The sequence below is a fragment of the Phodopus roborovskii genome, unplaced genomic scaffold (assembly GCF_943737965.1).
Source record: "Phodopus roborovskii unplaced genomic scaffold, PHOROB, whole genome shotgun sequence".
In the NCBI taxonomy this organism is placed as follows: Eukaryota; Metazoa; Chordata; class Mammalia; order Rodentia; family Cricetidae; genus Phodopus; species Phodopus roborovskii.
This window is the reverse complement of record NW_026125391.1, coordinates 15,965,689-15,987,571: the sequence shown is the minus strand read 5'-3', so window position 1 is coordinate 15,987,571 and position 21,883 is coordinate 15,965,689. Positions and strand designations below refer to the sequence as shown.

At 40.7% G+C, this 21,883-nt stretch overlaps 1 protein-coding gene across 1 annotated transcript in view; it reads right to left on the bottom strand.

The window, feature by feature from the left end:
- The window catches only part of Nampt (nicotinamide phosphoribosyltransferase), a 31,529-nt gene extending 15,976 nt beyond the window's left edge, over positions 1-15,553 (bottom strand). The window contains exons 1-4 of the mRNA XM_051175131.1: positions 15,349-15,553; positions 6,931-7,087; positions 4,487-4,590; positions 2,820-2,948 (exon numbers count right to left, since the gene is read on the bottom strand). Coding sequence (XP_051031088.1) covers positions 2,820-2,948; positions 4,487-4,590; positions 6,931-7,087; positions 15,349-15,405 — 447 coding nt within the window. The 5' untranslated portion in view covers positions 15,406-15,553. The remainder of the gene's footprint in view (positions 1-2,819; positions 2,949-4,486; positions 4,591-6,930; positions 7,088-15,348) is intronic.
- Positions 15,554-21,883: the final 6,330 nt, after the last annotated feature.

Below are 21,883 nucleotides of genomic sequence, written 5' to 3'. Positions count from 1 at the left end.
CTTTAGTATTTTAGACTGATTGGGTTTTGAGGTTCTAGCAGTGCTATGATATCAGAGACCCAGGCTTTACATTCTTAGTTTTTATAAAGTCTGTTACAAGAAAGCTATATGAAATGTTTAATGTGAAGAATTGTTAGAACTACTGGGTTCTAAGAGCTATTCTTCACTTTCCCTTTTTTCTTGGCTCCTAGGAAACTCCAAATTTAAGCTGATGATTAACCACTGGGATCACACAAGTTATTTTGGGAATTTACTACTTCATTTGAGAATGGTAAATTTCCATTTTTGCTTTCTAAGCCTGATAGTGTATTATCAGAAGCACCTCCCAATCTACTTAGGAAAAAAAACTAAGATGTCATTACTTAAATGGTAATGCTATCTGAGCTGGACTGTAAAGAGTTCATTTCTGATATACATTTTTTAAACTTTTTTTTTTTTTTTTTAAGACTTACTCTTTCTGCATGTACACCTGCAGCCCAGAAGAGGGCACCAGATCTCATTATAGATGACTTGTGAGTCATCATGTGGTTGCTGGGAACTGAACTTAGGATCTCTGGAAGGGAAAGTCAGTGCTTTTAACTCTGAGCCATTTTCTCCAGTCCCCTGATTATAAGGCAAAATTTTGTAAACTTACTAAGCATAAGCTAAGTGCTCAGTAAATGAAACCAATGGAAAGAGATTATTTAGAAACAACAATTAGCTCATCTAAAAAACAAACTACTATGGCTTTAAATTCCTGCAGCTGAATCAATACAGCCCTCCAAACCCCTCTCATCTGAAGCTCTAATCCTCATCCCTTGACCCTGGGCTGTCCTGTAATTAACTGTGTCTCTGTCTCTCAGATTATGTGACTTCCATGCCCAGTTTCAAGGTCACAAAGTTTCTACATTAGTTTACTTAGAGCTCCTGTGTGGTAAAGCACCCTTGATTTATAAGAGGCAGCAGTCCCAGCTAATGGAGTGCAGGCCCCAGTCCTGGATGTGAGGTCATGGGAGGCTGTCCAGTTTAGCTGAATGCAGAAGTTTAGATCCAAGCAGGACCTATTGAGGAACATCTGGGGAAATCACACAACCACAGGGAACAGTAGCTGTGTGAAGCCATTGTCTGGGAATAGTTGTTGACAACAAAGCTGATGCAACTCTCATCTCTGACACATCTCTTAAAATCCTCTTCTGACCCAACTGCCAATCATGAGCCTCCCAACTCCACACGTAAGCCTGTGACCTGCACTTTGTACTGTTGCTACACATCATTCCAATGTGAGCTTTAGACAGGTTCTATCATTCTTTATAAACTAATTAGTTACTTTCAATTAAGACAAGGTCCAAGTTTCCCCATCTTGGAAATGGCATTTTATCAGTATAATCTGGTAAAAACCATCTTTTAGTACCAGAAAGGTTTCATTCTGTTTCTGGTCAGAAGGGAGTGTCTGGCCTAATGTGCTTGGTCCTCAGCCCTCTTGTATGCCTGAGACCCTTTGCAGAGCTCCTAGGGGTTGGGGAATACTTGTTTAACTATGCAAAGATGTGTTGCTATTTTACCTTGCCTGCCTAAGACACCTGATTGGTTTAATAAAAAGCTGAATGATCAACAGCCCTGTGCTCTGGGTTCCATCTCAGGTACTGCCAAAACCAAATCCCCCAAACCCTTCTCCTACTATTGTGTTTTTATATTATTATCCTTTCAAAATCAAAATCCACCAATACAAAACTAAGATTTGTTGTCATTTATTTTGAGTTCACAGATAACTCAAAGTTTTACTATATAGAACAGACGGATTAAACATTTTAGCTGACTGTATCATTTCTTTTAGGCCTGCTATTAGTTGATGGCACATCAAAAGTCTAATAGCATTTGAAATTCTCTGTCACCCTAGTAAAATGTATTTCAAACATATACTTGGGTCTTATTTTTACAAAATTGTATTTTATGCAGTGTAACAACAAATTACTTTCATCAACATTGAGATTTTGATGTTAATGATATAAAATGCACTCAGCGACACACTGTTCCATAGTTGTTTGTAGGTCATTTCCTCCACAGATGAATTGCATAGTAGTCCACCAAGAAGCTAGAGATTATCATCATCAAAACAGTGATCGTGACAATGTGGAACCACTTAAGATATATGTAAGGAAACCCAAAATACCTACTACATATATGCCCTTCTTTTAGATTTAGAAATTAAACAGTGGGAAAACAGAACATCTGCATTTAGATTAGAAGCTGAAAAATTCACTGAAAAATCAGTGAATGCACTGATTCTAACTGGAGAAGTCTGTATTTGTTAAAAATGAACTTGGGCTACGTTTCTAATTTTTTTCTCTAAGCTCCTAAAAACGGAGAATTCCAATGGATTAGTTGGCTTGGTATAGCAGCATTTGGGAGGCTAAGGCAATTCAAGGCCTGCCCGAACAACTTAGTGAGACCTTGCCTCAAGGATTTCTTTGAAAAATTCTTATGGAGAGGTACTTTAGTGGGAGTTGCCCACTAAATTAGTAGAGAGTTGCCTAGTGTGCACTGAGACCTGGATTCTAGTCCCTGTAGCACCAAAAGAAATGGAAGACAGATATCAACTGAGCTCAAAGTAACAATCACAAGTCATTTGATTAACATAGAATCCCCTAAAAATAACATTTCATTTGAAGGACTTTAAAGTTCATTTAGTCCAATTATCATTCACTGATGAGGAAGCTGATGCAGGGGTAAGTTGTAGATTACACAGCTTTACTAATGGTGGCAAAGTTAGTGGATTCAATGGTCTTTTATCTTCAGTCACCATTAAAACAAGATTCTGAATAAAAGCCAAACCTACTCACCTCAATCCAGTTGGTAAGCCAGTAGCACTCGGGGTCTGTGTTCTCCACCGTGAACAGCACATTCCCTCTGGGAATGACAGAACCCTCAGGAACAGCCTTTACTTCAATCGGAAGATGACCATCATATTTCTGGCAGGAGGGAAAAATATTCATCATTCAACAAGCAATGTGCTGTTGCCTGTTACAGTAAGGTTTTGTTTTTTTTTTTTTTTTACATTTTTTTTGGAAGCTACATTTTTACTACTTCAGGAAGTATAGATGTTGTTAAATTGTTAGCAATAATCTAGTTAATCAAGAGTATCTTGTAGCTTCTGAATCAGTTAAAATGACTAAAAACTTAGGCACCAATCCAGCTCTCAAGTTCATGCTGTTTCTGCTAAGAACATCTACCACTCATGATCAACACTGATCAAAACAGCATTTCCCCGACTTGTTCAGAAAACAGAGAAATTTTCTATTCTAATAATATTCTAATAATATCCTACAAACAATTTGGTCTACACAGGTAATTTTCAAACATATATATATATATATATATATGGAAAGATTAAAAACTAATGTGAAAGAACACATAAAGAAAAGGAAATCACTCTAGAAGACTTTTATGTAAGTTTTATCTTTTTTCTGGCAAGTATACTTTTAAACCACGAAGACCCTGACATTCAATGTCTAAGTCTAAGCCACTGCCCTGATAACCTCATGTGTTTGACTACTTGGCTCCCAGATGCTGGAACTATTTGGGAAGGACTAGGAGGTGTGGCCTTTTAGGTGGAGATGTGTCACTAGGGGTGGGCTTTTTGTCTGTTTTATGGAGAACAATGTAAGCTCTTAGCCACTGTTCCATTGGCTCTCTGCTATGATGGTCATAGATCCAACTTCTGAAACTGTAGGACCCAACAAACTCTTCTCTACATTGCCATAGTCACGTGTCTTAGCACAGTAATAGAAAAGCAGCTAGGCCAGCACCCCATTCTCCATAGACAGTTAACCCTTGTCTAGAAGGCAAGTTGCTGTGGAAATCCTGAGTTGATGTGATTCAGGATGCAGCATCTAAACGAGAGAAAACAACCACGATGGGTTTGATATGCTGCACAGCATATTCCAATATTAGTGTAGTAACGCAGAAACCACTAGTCGTCTTTTGCCCTTATAATTCAATTCCCAGTAATTTGGATGACCAGGACATTATAGTAAAATGAAAAGCAAGCTTCAACTTCAAAGAACTACAACAAACTATTACGGCTATTTGCTGAAAGTTCACAGAATTATTATGTTATAATAAACTCATATCACTTGAGTAAGTTAGAAATAACTTTTGAAATTGCCAAATAACCACACTCTTAAAATTATTAGTGTATCTCCATTTTCTAAGGTATAGTTTCCAAAATGTAATAAATTGTCTTTCAGAAAATGAGTTATTTAAATTGTAAGTCACTTATTTAGCATATTACTTAGGTCTACTATAAACTATCTGTTAATGATTCATACTACAGAGAAAAACCAAATGTTACCTAGTTTTTATAAGAAGAATATCTAAAACTAGCCGTTATATTCAGATCATCACAAAAAGCTTTAGTTATAGTTCAATTTTCTACTCTAATTCCATGGCAAGAAATTTTGAATTAAACAAAAACCAAAACAGATTAAAAAGTGACAGCCATTTTCACCTCAAGAATGTAGTTCCATCCCTTCTCATTAAAGACATCATCTTGGAAATGTTCTCTGTACACTTCTTTGGCCTCCTGGATTTTCTCTTTGGTCACTACTTTACCTGGAAGGACACACAGGTCTTGTTTACATCCTTTGAATTGCTGAGTCACCACAGCAATGTCTTCAGCTCTCTCACCCCCTTTATGATCACAAGGTACAGAGAGGATGAAGGAGAGTCACCAGGTCAAGAGCAGATTCAGAAGAGAAGCCTGTTCATCCACAAGTTCACCCAACATCAATGTTCACTATTCTAAAAGCTGGGAGTAGCCCAACACAGCAGCTCAGGAAGTCAAAGCAGGAGGGCCAGGAGTTCTGAAGCCAGCCTGCATTATACGGCCAGACCCTGTTCTGAAGCACTACAACAAGCAAGCAGGTAGAGATGAGACAGGCGTTTGCATAGCATTAAAACAAACAAAACCTAACTACCTACAGTGCTTTTAGATTTTCTTTAAGATAACCAATAGCTTATTTTCCAGGTGAACTTTCTTCAGAGGTGTATCTGGGACTAGACAATCAATAATTTTCACAATTATTAATTTTAGTTACCTTTTCTTATTTGTACAATCAGGATAAGGGTACAGTACCTACTTACAGGATGATACACAGCTATTTAGAAAACAATGGCCTACAGCACTTTTGTAAACTACTGATAAGGGTATATAATTGAATGCTAGTGGGGTGGTTTTATAAACATTTGGCAACAGTAAAAACTTCTGAATGTACAAGAGCCACAAGTTAATTCAAAACCAAGCATGTAATGCATTCAAAGTTTTTTTGGCAATGTTCACCTGTGTTGTTGGAGCATGCAACTTCATCCAGTTGGGTCTGAGCACAAACTTGTACACTTTGTACTGTACATGTGGTCACACCATGCAAAGCCAACAAATGCTGCCTAAAATATATATATGTGTGTGTACATAGATATACACAACAAAATTCCCTGCTCTGACAGAAACACAATTTTAATTATAGAAAACAGACTTTTAGTGTTTTCCCTGTTGCTCCTAAGTGTGAAGTTCGAGCTAGTATATGTTTGTATTGTATTGTGTTAACAATGCTTGATTTAAAAATTCCTATTTAAGTTTCATTAAAAAAAATATTGTTTTATGCATTTTAGCTTGGGTTTAGGACAGAATTCCCATCAATTATGAAATGGCCTTAACACCCTTCTGCCATTTGTACTAAACATACACATTTATATGAAGTGGCAGTCTCAGCATTATAAAAATAAGCACATGTACATTACTATGTTTAGTTCTTAATAAAAGGTAACATTAGGTACATTAGGAAGTTATTTTTTTTAAAATCAGTACATGTTTGCTTGTATATCTACTAACTGTGTAAAAACTCCTCAGGTTAAGAAAGAATTGCCAATGGCAAAAGTTTAAGAATCCCTAGTCTAAAATAAAATAGGCAATCAATGCAACACACACACACACTGTAACAACTTACATATAGTAACTTATAAATTTACAATTTATCTTTAAAAATCAATGTTAATTAGTATATGTATTAAAAATACCCTGTGCATTCTCTTTGCATCCAGCAGGACCTTTACATATAACTGTGTTTTCAGTAGTGTAGCCTGTCTGACCTATCTGACCTTAAAACAGCTATTATAAAAACAAAATTATTTTTGTTTCAAAAATTTCCAGATGTGCAATGTCTCTTGAACTGATTCCCTGCCTAGAAACTCCATTACAAAATACACTATAAATGGCCTCAACAAATATCTAACCCATTTCTGAAAATTACTGGTGGATTTTTCTGTTTTAAAATGAATTTTAGAACTAAACCCACTCCTGTAAACAGTTCTAAAAAGAAAAACTTTAATGTGTATCTAAAGTAATATAAAATTATTCTAGTTAAATCTACTATAATTCAAACTGAGTTTCTGGGTCAATAATCAATCTGAATAAGCAGCTTTGAGTGAAGGCTAACTGTATCAGAAGACAAGAATAGTCTCTGAATGTTACTGACTGCTCTAAGCTTTCTCAGCAATGTCAGAAAACCTTTCTCCAATTTAAAACATCTAACACAGACACCGAATTCTAAGATTTAATGCATTCAAATGAACAGACTGTCATTTTTGTGAAAGAAGGCAGGCACGGTGGCAGTTCAACTACTCTTAACACTGGGGAGGGCAAGGCAGAAGACTTTGATGAATTTGAGGACAGCCTGAGCAACTCACCAAGATTAAGGCCAGCCTAGGCTACAAAGTAAAGTCTTGTCTCAAATAAAACAAAAAAACTTTCCAAAACAACTCCTAAAGTGGGGATCAAATATAATTAAATATCAAAAATCAGATTACTCAAACAGTTACTTCAAATAGCAGAACATAATAGAGAGAAACATGAAGTCACATAAAGCAGGGTTTTAAATGTACTGGGAAAAGCAATACCTTTTAAGTACTTATTAAGAATGTACTGCAACCCATAAAATACTGTTTCCTCGTATTTCACCTTCCTTACTTTGGAGTTTTCAGTCTTCTTTTCACGGCATTCAAAGTAGGAATAAACTTTGCTTGTGTTGGGTGGGTACTGTTTATAGTGAGTAACCTATACAAAAAAAGACACCTTCATTAGGAAACACCCAGAGTACAATAGGCTAGTCTTCAAATGACTTCCAAATTGGTCTGTTTCTTACTTCTTGTTGACCAACTTTCCCATCCTGGTTTCACAGAGCAAGAGACATGTGCCACTAGGATCCTGCTAATAATTCCTTATTTTACCATTAAAACAAAGTGACTGAAGAGATTACACTTAAGTGGGTTCAGTCTGAGGTATACAGCCATAGCAAACAAGCCAAGGCAGCTGGTTCAGATGGGTTGTGCACTTACTGGTTTTCAGTGAAATGTTTGAGGCTGGAGGTACTTCAGACTTGGGGTTTCAGGATACCTGACTGTACTTGTATTCTGGGGATATGACCTGTTTACATGAGGGAAATATTATCATCTTTTTGTATGTATGTTTGTGTGGTATGTGTGCATGTGCATTCACGTGTATGGATGTCAAAGGTTGATTCTGGGTCTTCCTCAGTCGCTCTCCCTTTTATTTGAGACAGGATCTCTCATCAATTTGGCTAGATTAGCTGGTGGGCAAGCCCAGGGGTCCCCTGCCTCTACTTTCCTAGCACTGGCATTGAAATCACATGCCAACATGGCTGCTTTTTATGTCAGGTGCTACAGATCAAACTTAGGCCCTTGGGCTTGAGCAGAGAGCATTTCACCGACTGGGCCATCTTCCTGGCCTCCATATTGTGACTGTGACTGGTTTTATGAGGTCAGGCTTGGAATGCTGCTCATGATATCCACACTCGAGAAGTTTCCGGTTTTAGATCATGAATGCTCAAGCTATACCACAGTTATCTAATGTGTGTGGTGATAGTCCCCTGCTTTGTGCAGTTATGAGGCACTGAGGCTGTCTTTTGACTGCCATGTGTTCTATAGAAATGTGGATGAAAGTAGCAGCAGCGGTAGCAAACCTTTGGAGTACTGGAAAGCAATAGAAAGCCTGTTTTAGGTGATTGCTGCTAATAAACCCAGAGACCTGAGATGGATTCCCTGGGACACATGTGGTAGGCAAGAACAGATTCCTCCATGCTATCCTCTGACCTCCACATGAGCTCCATGCACAGGTGTCCCATCCCTACACACATAAACATAAAATGTAGTAGAACATTTAAAAACATAAACAGAGCCTCCCATTTTGTTACTTCTCAAATCGCTTCCTAATTGAATAGTAAGTTCCTACTGGGTCTAACTTAGGACTTTAAAAGCATAAAAGCCTTTCATAGCAGTTTCTATGGTATGGATTTGCTACTGGCAAAGATTTATCAGCTCCCATTTGAAGAAAGTTTGGTATCCACTGGACTTTAATTTTACTTTGGTGCTTTTGTCAAGTAAGGCAATTGTATAAATGAGGCATTGATTTGTAAGTCTAGAAGTAAATGACAGGAGGAATGTGTGTCTGCCCAGTGGTGAGAACAGAAAAAGTAACCTTACAATTTCAGGAACAGGGTAAAGGACAGCCACGGTGGGCCGAGTGTCACAGGTGACCACCATCCATACTATGTTTCCTGTTACGCTATGATTGCAAGTTTAGGAAAGCCAGTGTTTCTTCAGCTGTACAACCTCAATCTCCGTGAAGCTTGGCTCTATGTACAGAATCTGTCTCTTAACATTAGCACTCTAAAATAAAGGTATTTCCACTGCCATTTCTGAATGACCATCCCCCGTGCTTCCTTCTTATGAGCCATGCTTGGGGACCCCCTTCTGCTGCATATAGGCAAATCTCTAGAGTAACATGGACTTGAGGGTCTGGGTCCTGCAGGGGCACTGCAGCTCCTGTGAGAGACAGAAGAAAAAAAACAAAAACCTAAAAAACAAAACCGACCACCTCCCACCCCCCAAAGAAGCCTATAATAAAAGGCACAAGGAATCCTGAGACTCTTTGCACTTCAGAGGTTGGAACCCATGGACTGATATCATTGTCAGTTTAAGAAAAGCTACGAAAAACTAAGTGAGAAAGCTAATGCAGAACCCACTGTAATTAAACCTATAAATCTACCACAATGCAAAACGAAACAAAAAAGCAAGCAAACAAACAAACAAACAAACACAACCAAGTTAGGTATATTTATAAATGATATTTCAGTAAGTTAAGCTTGCTAGGAAAAAGAAAAGATAGCCTGCACTTAAAATATACCCAAGATGAATATAAAAGTGTCTGACTTACAACATAGCGACTCCCAATTCTTCTACAGGAAGCTAGGTATTGATGTATTTACAGGTCTAGCTGACACAGTCCAAGTTTTATAAACAGGTTCCTCATTGTATCTCACAGCATCCACCCTGACCTGAGTCAGCTTTAACCTTTACATTCACATACCTAACAAGGTATCTTCTACCTGAATTTACAAGTTTGTATCAGGATAGGTCAAAGGATAAATGATTGCTGCATAAGCATAATATTAAGATCCCTAAAACCCATGTAAATGCAGGCAGTTATGGTGGCTCAAGTGCAAGCTCTGCATTGGGAGGTGAAGACAGAGTCCACGGAACAAACTAGCTAGCTACACTAGCCAAACTGTTGCGCTCTTGATTCAAGAGCGATTCCCACCTGAATGTACTATTCTGGTGAATAATCGAGGAAGATAAAAGACATTAATCTCCGACCTATATACAATGTCTATACGAACTCAATAGCCCAGAAGCATGCAAATATTCATATACATAACACAAACATATAAATATACCACAAGGCACATTAATTACTTTTCTGAGAAGTTCAAAGAGTCAAAAGTTGAATGGAAATATCCCTAACTCATTTAACTTCACCAGGGCCTAAAAGCATAACAAATTTTTTCTATCATACAGTTATACTTCTGTAAAATGATATAGCTTTAAAAATTTAAAGCTCTTAATTTTAAAAAGACTTACATGTGTATAGATTTTTGCCTACATGCATGTGTGTGTACCACATTCATACAGTGCCTGAGGAGGACAGATGAGGGCTGGCATCACCTCCCCTGGGACTGGAGTCGCCATGTGGATGCTGGGACCATTTCAAGAGCTGCCAGTGCTCTTTACAGCTCAGCCATCTCTTTACCCACAAGCATTCACTTTTTTTTTTTTTTAAAGCTTTTGTTTAGGATACATTTTTTTTAACAGTGCTTTAAAACCCACATTTGCCTAAGTATTCAGAATGTTTCCCATGTTATTATTCTGAGAATACAGTCAATAGACATTATTCCTAGCTGACCCTTCATTACAAAATGGAATATGACATAATTCCAGGTAGTTTATTCACTAACATGCAACCTGTTTGTTCCATGTGTCAGGCTGTTTCAGATGCCCAGGGAAGTAAAACAGGCTGATGTGGTCCCACTTCTTACAGGGCCAATGAGAAGGGCAAGAGAAAAATACTCAAAAGTAATTTCAAAATAAGATGGACATTATGAAAAATTAGAACAAGACAGAGGGGAACTGGGGAGATTTCTCTGGGTGGTGACATGTGAACATGTGACATGAAAAGACAGGAAACTCTTTGGCATAAGGAACAGTACAGGGAAATGGCCAATACAGTTGGTCCTTCGAACTGGGAAGATTGGAATAGAAACAGGTAAGATCATACATAGGCATAGGTGCTGAGAGGGTCTCACTGTGTGTTAAGTACAATGGAAGCCATTATGCTTTTTAAGTTGGGGTAAATATAACCTGATTTACTGTTTTTTTTTTTTTTTTTTTTTTTAAGCTGGGGACTGAATATGGGCTCTTACATATAAGTACATGTTCTAACACTGAGCTACAACCCCTAGGCCCCTCCTCATAATCTCAGTTTGAAGTGTGTGACACACTTCAATAATATAAAACAATCGATGAGGGATAAGGGAAACATGCACTACAGGGCCAGGAATTAAGAAGTGATTGCACACAACTAAGTCGGATGAGAAGACAGGCACCTACCTGGTATTACTGGGGGTAAAAGAGAGTTAGAATTGGATGTGGAGTAATGAGATATTACAGATACCTCCTAGAGTCTGGCTTGAGCACTCTGGGTTATCAATGATCCCATTTAAGCCAGGAAAAGTGAGGGGCACACACCTGTGATCCTAGCACTCAGGTAAGGTAAGAAGACTGTAGGCCAGCCTGGGCTACCTAGAGAACACCAGGCTAACCACAGGTACACAGTCCTATCTGTCTCAGTTGTTCCACTTATTGAATTGATGAAGAGTGGGAGAATCAAGAGGTCAATGTTCAAAGATTCTAGCTCCATGCTTTAACAAGGGCGAGCTTTCTCCAATGTGGAGAGTTAGCCCAAAACTGCATCAATACATTCCATTCTCAAGGGTTTACCCTTGTCCTCCTGTAAACAGCAGGGCTGGGAATGGAGGCGTATTTAAGGTAAGCAGAATCCTCCTGGGGTAATTAGGTATAATTTTCTGTGGCGATATATTGCTTATGATTTATAAAAGCCATTGGAGATCAAATTAGCAAAGCAGCCCATACTAGTAGCCATACAGCCTCAGGATCGCCCCTTTGCTCTGAGCATAGGTAGAGGTAATAACTAGTGACTTGGCTGTTTTGCTTTTCTGATCTTCAGCTTGACGCTTGAACCCCATTATCTGTCTCTGGGTCTTTCATTTATTGTGCTACAATTTTCTCTAGATTTGGACGGCCTGATGGCTTCTCAAGAACTTTCTTCCCAAACTGGCATACTATCACCAAAGGCAACTAGCACTTGCCTACTTTTTCAGTTACACTTTTATTTTTAACTGGTATTAAATAATTAAGAACCAAGATTTAAAACACAGTGGGTCATCATCCAAGGGCATAGATAAGTTACATTATCTATGTGATATCTACAGCCCAAGCAAAGGATCTACCAGCCCTATTGTGGCTGACTTCTACCTCACTACTGCAAACATTTTAACTGGTTCTTCTGCTTTTTTCAGGAGTTTTTAAGGTGTGTGAAGCTCTGGGAATTTGCTACCACAGAAAATAACTTGTTGCAACTTAGCTCTGAAGCATAAGCTACTTCATAAATAATTGCAGGAGTTGGTTCTCTTTCTATCATGTGGACCCCGAGTTAGTGCAAGCCATCAAGGCTTGGTAACAAGCATCTTTCTTTACCTGATTTTCCCAGCCCTGGTATTTTATTTCTATTGCCCAACTTCCCCCCAAATTTATAAAACTTACTTTGAAAACATATATACATAGATACATAGACAGTTACCCTTTTTTTTTTTTTTTTTTGAGACAAGGTCTCATGTAGCTCAGACTGGCCCAGATTCACTATGTAACCAAGGATGCCTCCCATCTCTACTTTCTCAGTGCTAAGATTACAAAGGTACATCACTACGATTGACACATAATATCGTTAAGGATACACCAGGAAAAAAAAAAAAAAAAAAAAAAAAAAAAAAAAAAAGCAGAACCCCTTCCACATTGGCAAGCTCTGGAGCCACTGGTCCAGGTGGTTCCTAATCCTTTATGCTTTCTTGGAAGCACTTGAGAGGCAACTATAAGAAATGGGAGCCAGTGAGAGGAAAACACTGTAAAGTTATAAACTAACTTGGTCATGTTATTCTCATCTCTCTAAATCTCTTCTGCAACAATGCCCAAGTTCCTATGTTCCTTAGCCATTGAAGAATACAAAGCTGACTGCGTCATTGATACAAGCAGCTCTTTGAAGTGTCCCTGAACCCAATCTTTCTCTACCCTGGATGGTAAGAGACTGTTGTTCCCCACTGTGTTCTTCCCCTATGGACTAATGCATGACTGAAACAGTTCTGTACACACTTCAGTGATGTGATGAGACCTGAACACTGCCAGAGGACTACTTTTGTGTGTCCTGTCTTTTCCAGCTAGAGCACAATGACAGCACAAATTAGAGTGTCTTCTGCTAATCTGCTCCAGATAAAATGTTGAAAAATGTTAAAACTGTTCTCTGCAGTAGGCCCTTACAAACAAAATGTACACAGTTTTGTGGAATTTCTGTGTGGGACAGAAGAAAAGCATCTTGTACTGCTTCACGGCTATCTGAAATCTGACCATCCTAGAGGTAAGCTAAAATAGAAAAACCATGTCTCCTTTACAGGAAAGCCCCAAACGCAACCCATGATAGATCTGCTCACATCCATCTTCCAAAGCTGGGTTACTATCGCTAAAGCTGGGTGGGAGATTGTGCCTTAAGCTATTCTAACTAACAATGATTAAAGATGTCAGAGTAGGCCTTTTTATTTGGAAAAAGAACTCACAATTGACTGGAGGGCTGTATCTGCCTATGTTCTCAGCTCCTTATTACACACAATGAAATATGAGACCACAGAAATGGCAGTGAATTTCAAATGCTCTTCCACTGGCCCCAAGTCCTGCCCTTTCTTAAGGACACCCTGAAAATGTAACCCACATGTTGCCATAGCCTTGGCTACCTCCTTATCTACTTTGTGTAGTTTAGGAAATGATTTTTCCCTCAGTTTTAGAAGACATCTCTTCATCAACATCTAGCCACTCTCTTCTAAACAGCCGAGATTTTTTTAAAGAACTGACAAGAACATGTAATCATATATAATTTCCAAATAAAAGAATTTCCTTTACTTGTAATCTCAAGCTTCGACAAACCTACCTTTCTTCCTAAGATAAAAAGGCAAAAAAAAAAAAAAAAAAAAAAAGGACAAAATGCCCAATACAAATGGGCAGAAATAAAAATCATATGCAAATTATCATCATGACCATAAGCATAACTTGCTAGGTTAGAAAGCTTTTAGATTATTAAGTAAAAACAGCTCCAAAACACCAGCAAAACCTGCTGCTAAAGCACTTTCATGTTTATATTTAATCTCCCCCCCCCTTTTTTTGAGACACTATTGTACCCCTGGTTGTTCACTATCCACTATGTAAAGCATGCTAGCCTGGAACTCACTCTGGCTTCTGACTGTTGGGATTAAAATACAGATGTGTTCTTCAAAGCCTGGCCCTTTAAAGTTCAGCCATTTCATACATAATAAAAGTAAAATATTTAAAAATTACTTGGTGATACTTACTTAAATTTTACAAAACCACGAATGAGACTTTTCTAAAATCTCTAAGGATGCCTGAAACACCTCAACTGAACTAAATCAAGTAGAGATTTTAGAGTCTTAAGCACCACGATCTTGTAAAGATAAATTCCACCGGAAGCCAGTCACGGTGGTCCATGCCTATCATTCCAGCACTGAGAAGCCAAAAGGCAGGCAGATCTCCTGAGTTCGAGGCCAGCCTGGTCTACAACACAAGTTCCAGGACAGGCAGGGATATACAGATAAACCCTGTCTCAAAAACAAAAAACAAACAACAACAAAAAACAAAATAAAAATCCCATTTGAAAGACCACCTGTTGATAAATCATATATTAAAATGAACTCACCTACTTACAATAGATTACAAAGAAATGTACAAATTAGAATTTAAGCAAAATGGAACTCTCAGCTTACAGGGTTAAAAAGCAAAAGGCAAAGAACCAAAACAAAACCACGGGAGTACTACTCCTAATCACTCAAAACCATCATGATGCTTAAGTAAATACTAAACTTGAAAGCTAAAATTTAATCTGTTCTAGTGAGGTTACTAGTGACATTTTACCCTTAAGAGTCTTGGCTAAACAGAACTTAGCTTAAGATCAGTGCAGATCACATCACATAATCGTGGGGGCATTTCCTCTTTACTTCTCCCTTTGCTAAGGTACATTTCAAGTGGAATTAATGTAAGAGTCCAATCAATAGGCACCTTAAAGCATAGGGCCATTTCCCTCCCCACAAGTTCTCCAGGGTTAACCTCCCGGTCTTTCACTTTCCTTTTCACAGAAATCCAGTGGTGACCCTGAAGAGTCCACTGGCCTCGGCAACCAGAGGCCGGGCGCGTGAATGATCCCTAAGAGTTTGAAATGCAGCCCAGTGGAGTGGAAGGCTAAATCAGACGCGGTTCCCGGACCGGGTTTGTCCTCCACGCTGGGGCCACTGGCTGGGTGCGGGGCACGCCGCCAGGACCTCTCCCCAGGGCAGGGATGTACCTGCCCAGCCTGGGGCTGTTACCTAACCAGCCCGATCGTCGGGCGGTCCCTTCCAGTCCTCCCCGCCGGGGCACCCAGGCCGCCCGCAGCCGCAGCGTGCGCCCATCCCGCCGAGCCTCCGGCCGCGCCCCCGCCGCGGCGCAGGCCCCGCCTCCGGCCCGCGACTCCATCCTCCAGCCACCGCGCTGCGGCTCCTCCACCTGCCCCATCCCGCCGCCCTAGCTCCCGTCTTCCCCCGGCCTCGAGGGAGGCCCACACCGCAGCTCCACCTTGTACGAGTCGGTGGCCAGCAGGATGTTGAACTCAGCTTCTGCCGCAGCATTCATCTCGGGCCGGAGCGGAGATGCCGCGCCACGAGCTGCCCGGCGCGGCTGCGAGCAAGGAGAAAAATGGGCTTCGCTGCGCTCCGTTGCTTAAGTCACCGCTCGCTCGCCGGGGGGCGGGAGAGCCGGGAACGGAGCGCGGGGAGGGGCCGGGAGGGCGGGCAGGTCCGTGACGCGGCGGCGGAGGCTCGCGCGCTCCCCAGCCCAGCGTTCCCGCGGCTTCCCCGGCTGGGCTCCGCGCCCCGCCCACCCCGGGGACGAGGGGGCGGGGCGCGGCTGCGCGTGCGCAACTCAGGGGCGGGGCCGAGGAGGACGTGAGGCACGCGCTCTGCCTCCCCGGCGCCCGCCCCAGGCCTGAGGCCGCGGGTCACCCCAGCGCGTGACCTGGGAGTCCGCCTCGGTTCTGGGGACCCGAGGGGCGTGGTCTGCTGCAGGGGGTGTGGTCCCGGCGCTCCCAACCTCGCCCCTCCTCACGGAGCCTTTGCGTGCCACGCCCCGGACCTTCCTCTTGTCCTACCCAGTCCCGGCTCGTCCTGGGAGTCTTGGAGTCACGCCACCGGGCTGGGGCCAAGGAGCCTCCCACTGTCGTCTCCCGGTTCCCGCACGCGCTGAATTACCTTTGTCTCCAGCCTGGAGGATGGATGGGACCAAAGGTGCCATCCCTCTTGTGGATCGTGGTCCTTTAGCTTACTTTTACAATCCGAGGAGCTGCGTGAAGTCTTGAGTTCCCTTGGTGCTTGGACTCGCTTTCCTCCCGCTTGTCTGTAGCCGAGCTGTTGTCCTTTGAAGGCTATTTGACTTTTCCTGGAAAAAATAGTTTGCGTCTAAAGGGGAAGGTTAAATTCAGCTCTCTCAGACAATGTAGGTAGGGACAAGACCGAATCGAATCTAATATTGTTGAGAAGTAAAAGGCAACCTTAGCCAAGTCTTTGGTAGCTGATGATTTTTTTTTTAATTTTTAAAATCATTAAATCCTGGGGGGGGAAAGCTTGCAACCTCCCCAAATAAGAGTAATGACATCTAATGACGTCATCCAACTTCCATGAAACTATCCTCTTGATCAGTTTTCATGTACATAGTTACAATTCTTTTTTGCAGAAAACTAAAATTCTCTTTGCTGATTTAATAGCATTTAAAAATTCTAAGATTTGGGTGTTTGTTTTTTAATAGAATAAATTAACAAGAGAAAATTAGTGTAACTAAACTGTCATGGGCCATTATAGACTCATTATAGACTGCATCAAGTTAGTCGCTTCCTGGAATCCATTCCTCTCCAACTGACCACTGTTCGAGGATTTGTTTTTTTTTTTCAGAAGAAAAATTAGGATTCTGATTACAAAGTAGGCTTTGTTTGTGGTAGTGTTTTTAAAAGCAAAATTTGTTCTTACAATCTTTGAGTTTTATAAAAACAAATATGCTCAAAATGTAAAAACTCCAACACTGTAAGCATACTGACATTGCTAGTTAAGTACAATAATTAAGTCTACAGAAGTACTTTGGGCCCAACCCCACAGCAGTCTTCAGAGGAAAGGAAAGGATGGCAATGACATTCTTAGTTTTTTTAAAATCTGGTTTTTATTTTTTAAAATAAATTTTATTTAAATTAGAAACAATCTTATTTTACATATAATCCTAGTTCCCTCTTCTTCCCATCCCTCCCATGACCCTACCGTCCTATCCCCCATCCACTCCTCAGGGAGGGTGAGGCCTTCTATGAGGGATCATCAAAATCTGTCAAGTCATTTGGGGACAGCTGGGGAACCAACCTAAGACCAAACCAGGCCCCCTGAAGGGGGGTGTCAGCTAGGAGGACTGGGCAGTCTATGGGGCCTCTGGCAGTGGAACCAGGATGTATCTCTAGTGCATGAACGGACTTCGGGAGCCCATTTCCCATGGAGGGATACTCCCTTAGCCTAGGGTTGTGATCTTAAGTATCCCTCAAAGACTTATATGCCAGTGTTGACTGCCAGCCTCTGAGCAGTACAACTTAAGAGTTGGGGTTTGGTTGGAGGCAGTTCTGTAATTGAGAAGATGGGAGTTATTAGAACTGTCTTTTCCCTTTTATTCTCTTCAAGGTGCACAGTGCCACTACAAGCTCAAAGCAACAGAACTGAAGCTATGAGCCAAAAGAAACCTCTACCTTCAAGATTTCCTCAGGTGTTTTGTGGAAGTGATGAAGGCTGACCAACACAGAAATCATGTTGCCAATAGAAAACCGCGTTGCCAAAGGTGGAATTCAGCATGTTCTTGTGGGGCTGTATGTTTAGACCAGATCAGTTTTGAATTAATTGGGGTTTAGAACTGTGGTATGAAATTGTCACCAAATATAAAACCAAGTTCATTTTGAAATAATATATACTGAAGGACACTTTGAAAAAAGTATTTAGTTAGCACCTTTATTTAGTAGCATAGATTACTGCAGCACAAATAATAAAGACCCAGATTCAAATAGATCCCTTCTGTTAGTATCCAGGCATCTGTAATGACCTATCCTTGGGGTTCTGACAGGATATGCCCTCAGCTGCAGCCACCAAGAGCATATTCACTATGTTCCCTTTAAAAAGGTCCCTGCCTACCTCCTGTCCTTCTCTCTTTCTCTTCCTATCTCTGGAAGTCAGTCTCTCCCCCTCCCTCTCCCTCTTTTATAATTCCTTCCCCTAATTAAAAAAAACAACTCCCCCCTGCTTGAACCCGGAGGCCTGGCATCTTTCTCTTAAGCTCTGCTTTTCTTAAATTACAATACCTTCTGCTTTTGCAAAGCCCCAGGGTCGGTCTACAGATCAGCCAGTCAATCACAGCAGATTGGCCATCTGGTTCTTGCTATGGTCAAAGTGGGTGATGCTGAGTCCCTCCTGTTTTTCAGACAACCTCTGATACACTTTTGTATTTCATCATTGCTTCAGGTATTCCAAACTGATATGATATCACCTCATCAAACAAACAAACGAAGAAGTGGGTGTAGAACTCTTCTATCTCCAAGCCCTGACCATTGCTCTCTTCTTTGTCTCTCCCCTCCAGATTCATCAGCTAGCAACAGTTATCAGAGGCAGATGTAAATAAAAACAGGAGCTTCATAAGTTGAACTTAGACCTTTTCTTACTTAAATTGCTAAGATCCTTGGGTAAAATGTCTTAGATTGAAAAGTTCTGAACTAATTTCTTTGACGGAAGAGGTTTCAAGACAGCCTAACATAACTGTTGCATGGTTACTAGTCATCACTCTTATACAGGTCTATAATGAAAATGAGCAAGTGTAGAAAAAAAAATACAAAATGTAGTTTGAAAGCTAGGGCTTGTGGCCCATGCCCTTAGTCCTAACACACAGGAGGCAGAGGTCAGACTAGTCTACAAAGTGGTTCTAGGACAGCCAGGGCAACACAGAGAAACCTCATTGGGGGTAGGGCATATGGTTTGAGGAGAAAAAGAGCACCAGGAAATTTAATGTTTGAGCCATGATTTATGCTGAAAGAGATCTGGAGACATGGAACAAATGGAGTGGTGCTCCTAGGGGAGACACTCCCCCTCCCCCTTCTGCCCCTCCTAAACTAATCCTGTAAGTGAAAAGGCCTAAGGAATTCTCAAGCTCCAAAGAGCATTAACAAATCAAAGCTTATGCCAATGCAATTCAAGGAGGGGGTCGAGCTTCCATCCCAAACAGGCAGAGGAATTTGGCAGCATTAGCCACATGGTCCTGGCTTTAGACTTGAAGAATATGGGAGTAAAAGTGCGGTGGTGTTTTCCTCTGAGGTTAAGGGAAGCTGCTCAGGCCAGGTGTGTAGACAGGGCCTCTCTGTATAGAGGCCTAAAGAGGCCATTGGCCATTTCCTGAAACTGTGATGCTGAATCCTGGATTATGTTAGAGACCCCATGATGCTAGAGATGCCAGAGTAGTGGGTTGTCTGACAAGCAGAGCTGTAGACAGGGCATGGAAACAGCCCAGAAGTGAGAGAGAGAGAGAGAGAGAGAGAGAGAGAGAGAGAGAGAGAGAGAGAGAGAGAGAGAGAGAGAAGGGATGAAGGGAGGGAAGGAGGGAGAGAGAGAAAGAGAAAGAGAGAAAAGTATGTTGAAATTAGCAGAGCTGGAAGGGAAGCGCCACCTAAGGCCTTTGATATCAGAGGTGGAGCTAAAGGATTTGGAGTTTGCCCTGCTGGATTTCTCCATTGCTCGAGTCCAATATTTCCTTACTATACCTCCTTCACTCCTTTTTTGGAATAGTAATGTATATTCTGTACCATTGTATGTTGGAAGTATGTAATTTGCCTCTTTATTTTGATTTTACAGGAGGTTACAATTCAATGACTTTGGGCTTTTAAATTGTGTTGAGAGTGTGAAAGACTATGGGGATCTTTGAAGTTGGACTAAATGCATTTTGTTTTATAATATAGGTAGAATGTTGTGGTCCCTTTGTAGGTTCATATATTTGAATGCTTGGTTTCCAGTTGGTAGAACTATTTGGGAAGGATTAGGAGGTGTGTCCTGTTGGAGGAGGTGTGTCACGAGGGGTGGGCTTTGAGGTTTCCAAAGCCCACACAGTTCCCAGGTAGCTTTCTGCCTGTCACTTGTGGAGCAGATGTGAGCTCTCAGCTACTGCTCCAGAGCCATGCTCTCTGCCATGATGGCCATGGACTCTAAGCATCTGGAGCCATGAGCCTCCAAATTAAATACCTTCTATTATAAATCACCTTGGTCATGGTGTTTTTTTTTTTTTTTTTTTTTTTTTTTTCTTTCTTCACAGCAATAGAAAAGAGTAACTATGACAGTGGGAACAAATATAGCAAAGTTAAAATGTTTAGGTTCATCTTTAAAGGAATGGTAAACATATGCATGTTGCAATGGTGTATGAGATTCAGTCATCATCATTACTTTAGAAATTTTGCTGATAGCTACTTAAGAGCCAGTAATCCACATCAGTGGCTGAAAAAAATAAAGCTGTTAGAATTGTTAGAGTATGCCAAGATCTTTTAATTCAGCACTTTCCTAAATGAGAAGTACTTACCACTGATACTGGAGGAAATTCTTAATTTTATAATTTCTAGGCTATTAGTAGAATGTAACTTGCATGTAGAATCTGATTTTCTTTTGGTGTTTTTACTTAGGAAGAATTCAGATGAAGGACACAAAGATGGTGAGACATATTATCCTTGTCTTTCTCTATCCTGTATTGGCACAGAAAGAATATTCTTGAAGAAACTGAATGGCTGCACAGGCTGAAGTAAAGGGAAGCAGATTCACTGGATTCTACACTAAATTTTGTGCATTATAAATAAATTTTATGTCTAAAACTGAACTAAGATGACCTTCCTTCTTGGAATGATTCTGAGTTGTGCCTCCTCTCCTCTGGTCCTGGGTTTTTATGCTTTCATTTTCATGTCTCATTTCCATCTTAGTTTCTATGAATAGGCAATTAACACTGTTTTGTCCTGATCAGATAAAGGATATTCTTTAATGTTTATAATATCCCAGTACCAAGACTGAACATTCCTGCAATTGAGTAGCGATTGGGACAAAGAACTAGTCCTAATATGATCAGCACAAGAGGGAAGTGTCAGCACCTAGCACAGACACCACACTGATCTTGAAGCATCAAGGGCTTCAAAAGCAGGGTGTCTGTTATCTTGAACTCTTTTACTTAGCAGCTACAAAGAGACTGGGATCTGTAGTGGAGGAGCCAGAATAGGAGGAAATTCATCATCCTTAGCAAACTCAGCATTTGATTGTAAGGTCAATATAAAATGGCATGTGGGCATAACCCTTCTGAGGACAGGTTACAGCTTGGGTAATGTTCGTTTAACCAGTTTCCATGCTCTCTATTCTTCACTTCTCACCAGTGAAACCTTATACTGAAGTTCTTGTTTTTGACCACTAAGCCCTTGGTTTGTATCTCACTCATTCCCCTCCCTGTACACTAGCCCTGTATATTGTTCTTACTGTCTTTACCCCAGACCAGAATTTTCCCCAGCTGACTTGCTATCTATTCTTACCACACGTGTTAAGACTTGTGTAAAAGAGGAAACATTTGGTTCATAGTTTCAGAATTTTAGTCCGTCCATGTCTCGTGGTTTTTGGTCTTAGAGTTGGGGAATGAATTATGGTGAAACATGATAGAGGAAAGTTTCTCTTTATGGGTGGTGAGGACAGCAAGGAGGGGATGGGCACAAGGTATAGTTCCAAGAGCATGCCCTAATTACCTACTTCTAGTTAGGCTCCAAATCATGACATTTCTGTCACCTCACAAAAGCTGAAAAGCTTTCAGCACACAAGCCAGTAGAGGACATTTCATATCCAAACCATAACTTTCTACACCTGAACTCAAAGATTCATGACCATCTGATAATATAAAATGCAATTAGTCCATCTTATAGAATCCTTAACATCTCAAACGTTATAGCTTTTTTCAAAAGTTCAAGTCCAAATTCTTTTCAGAACTCAAACAAAACTTTTAGCTTTCATGATTCAATGGCACAGACTAAGCATCCTCATCC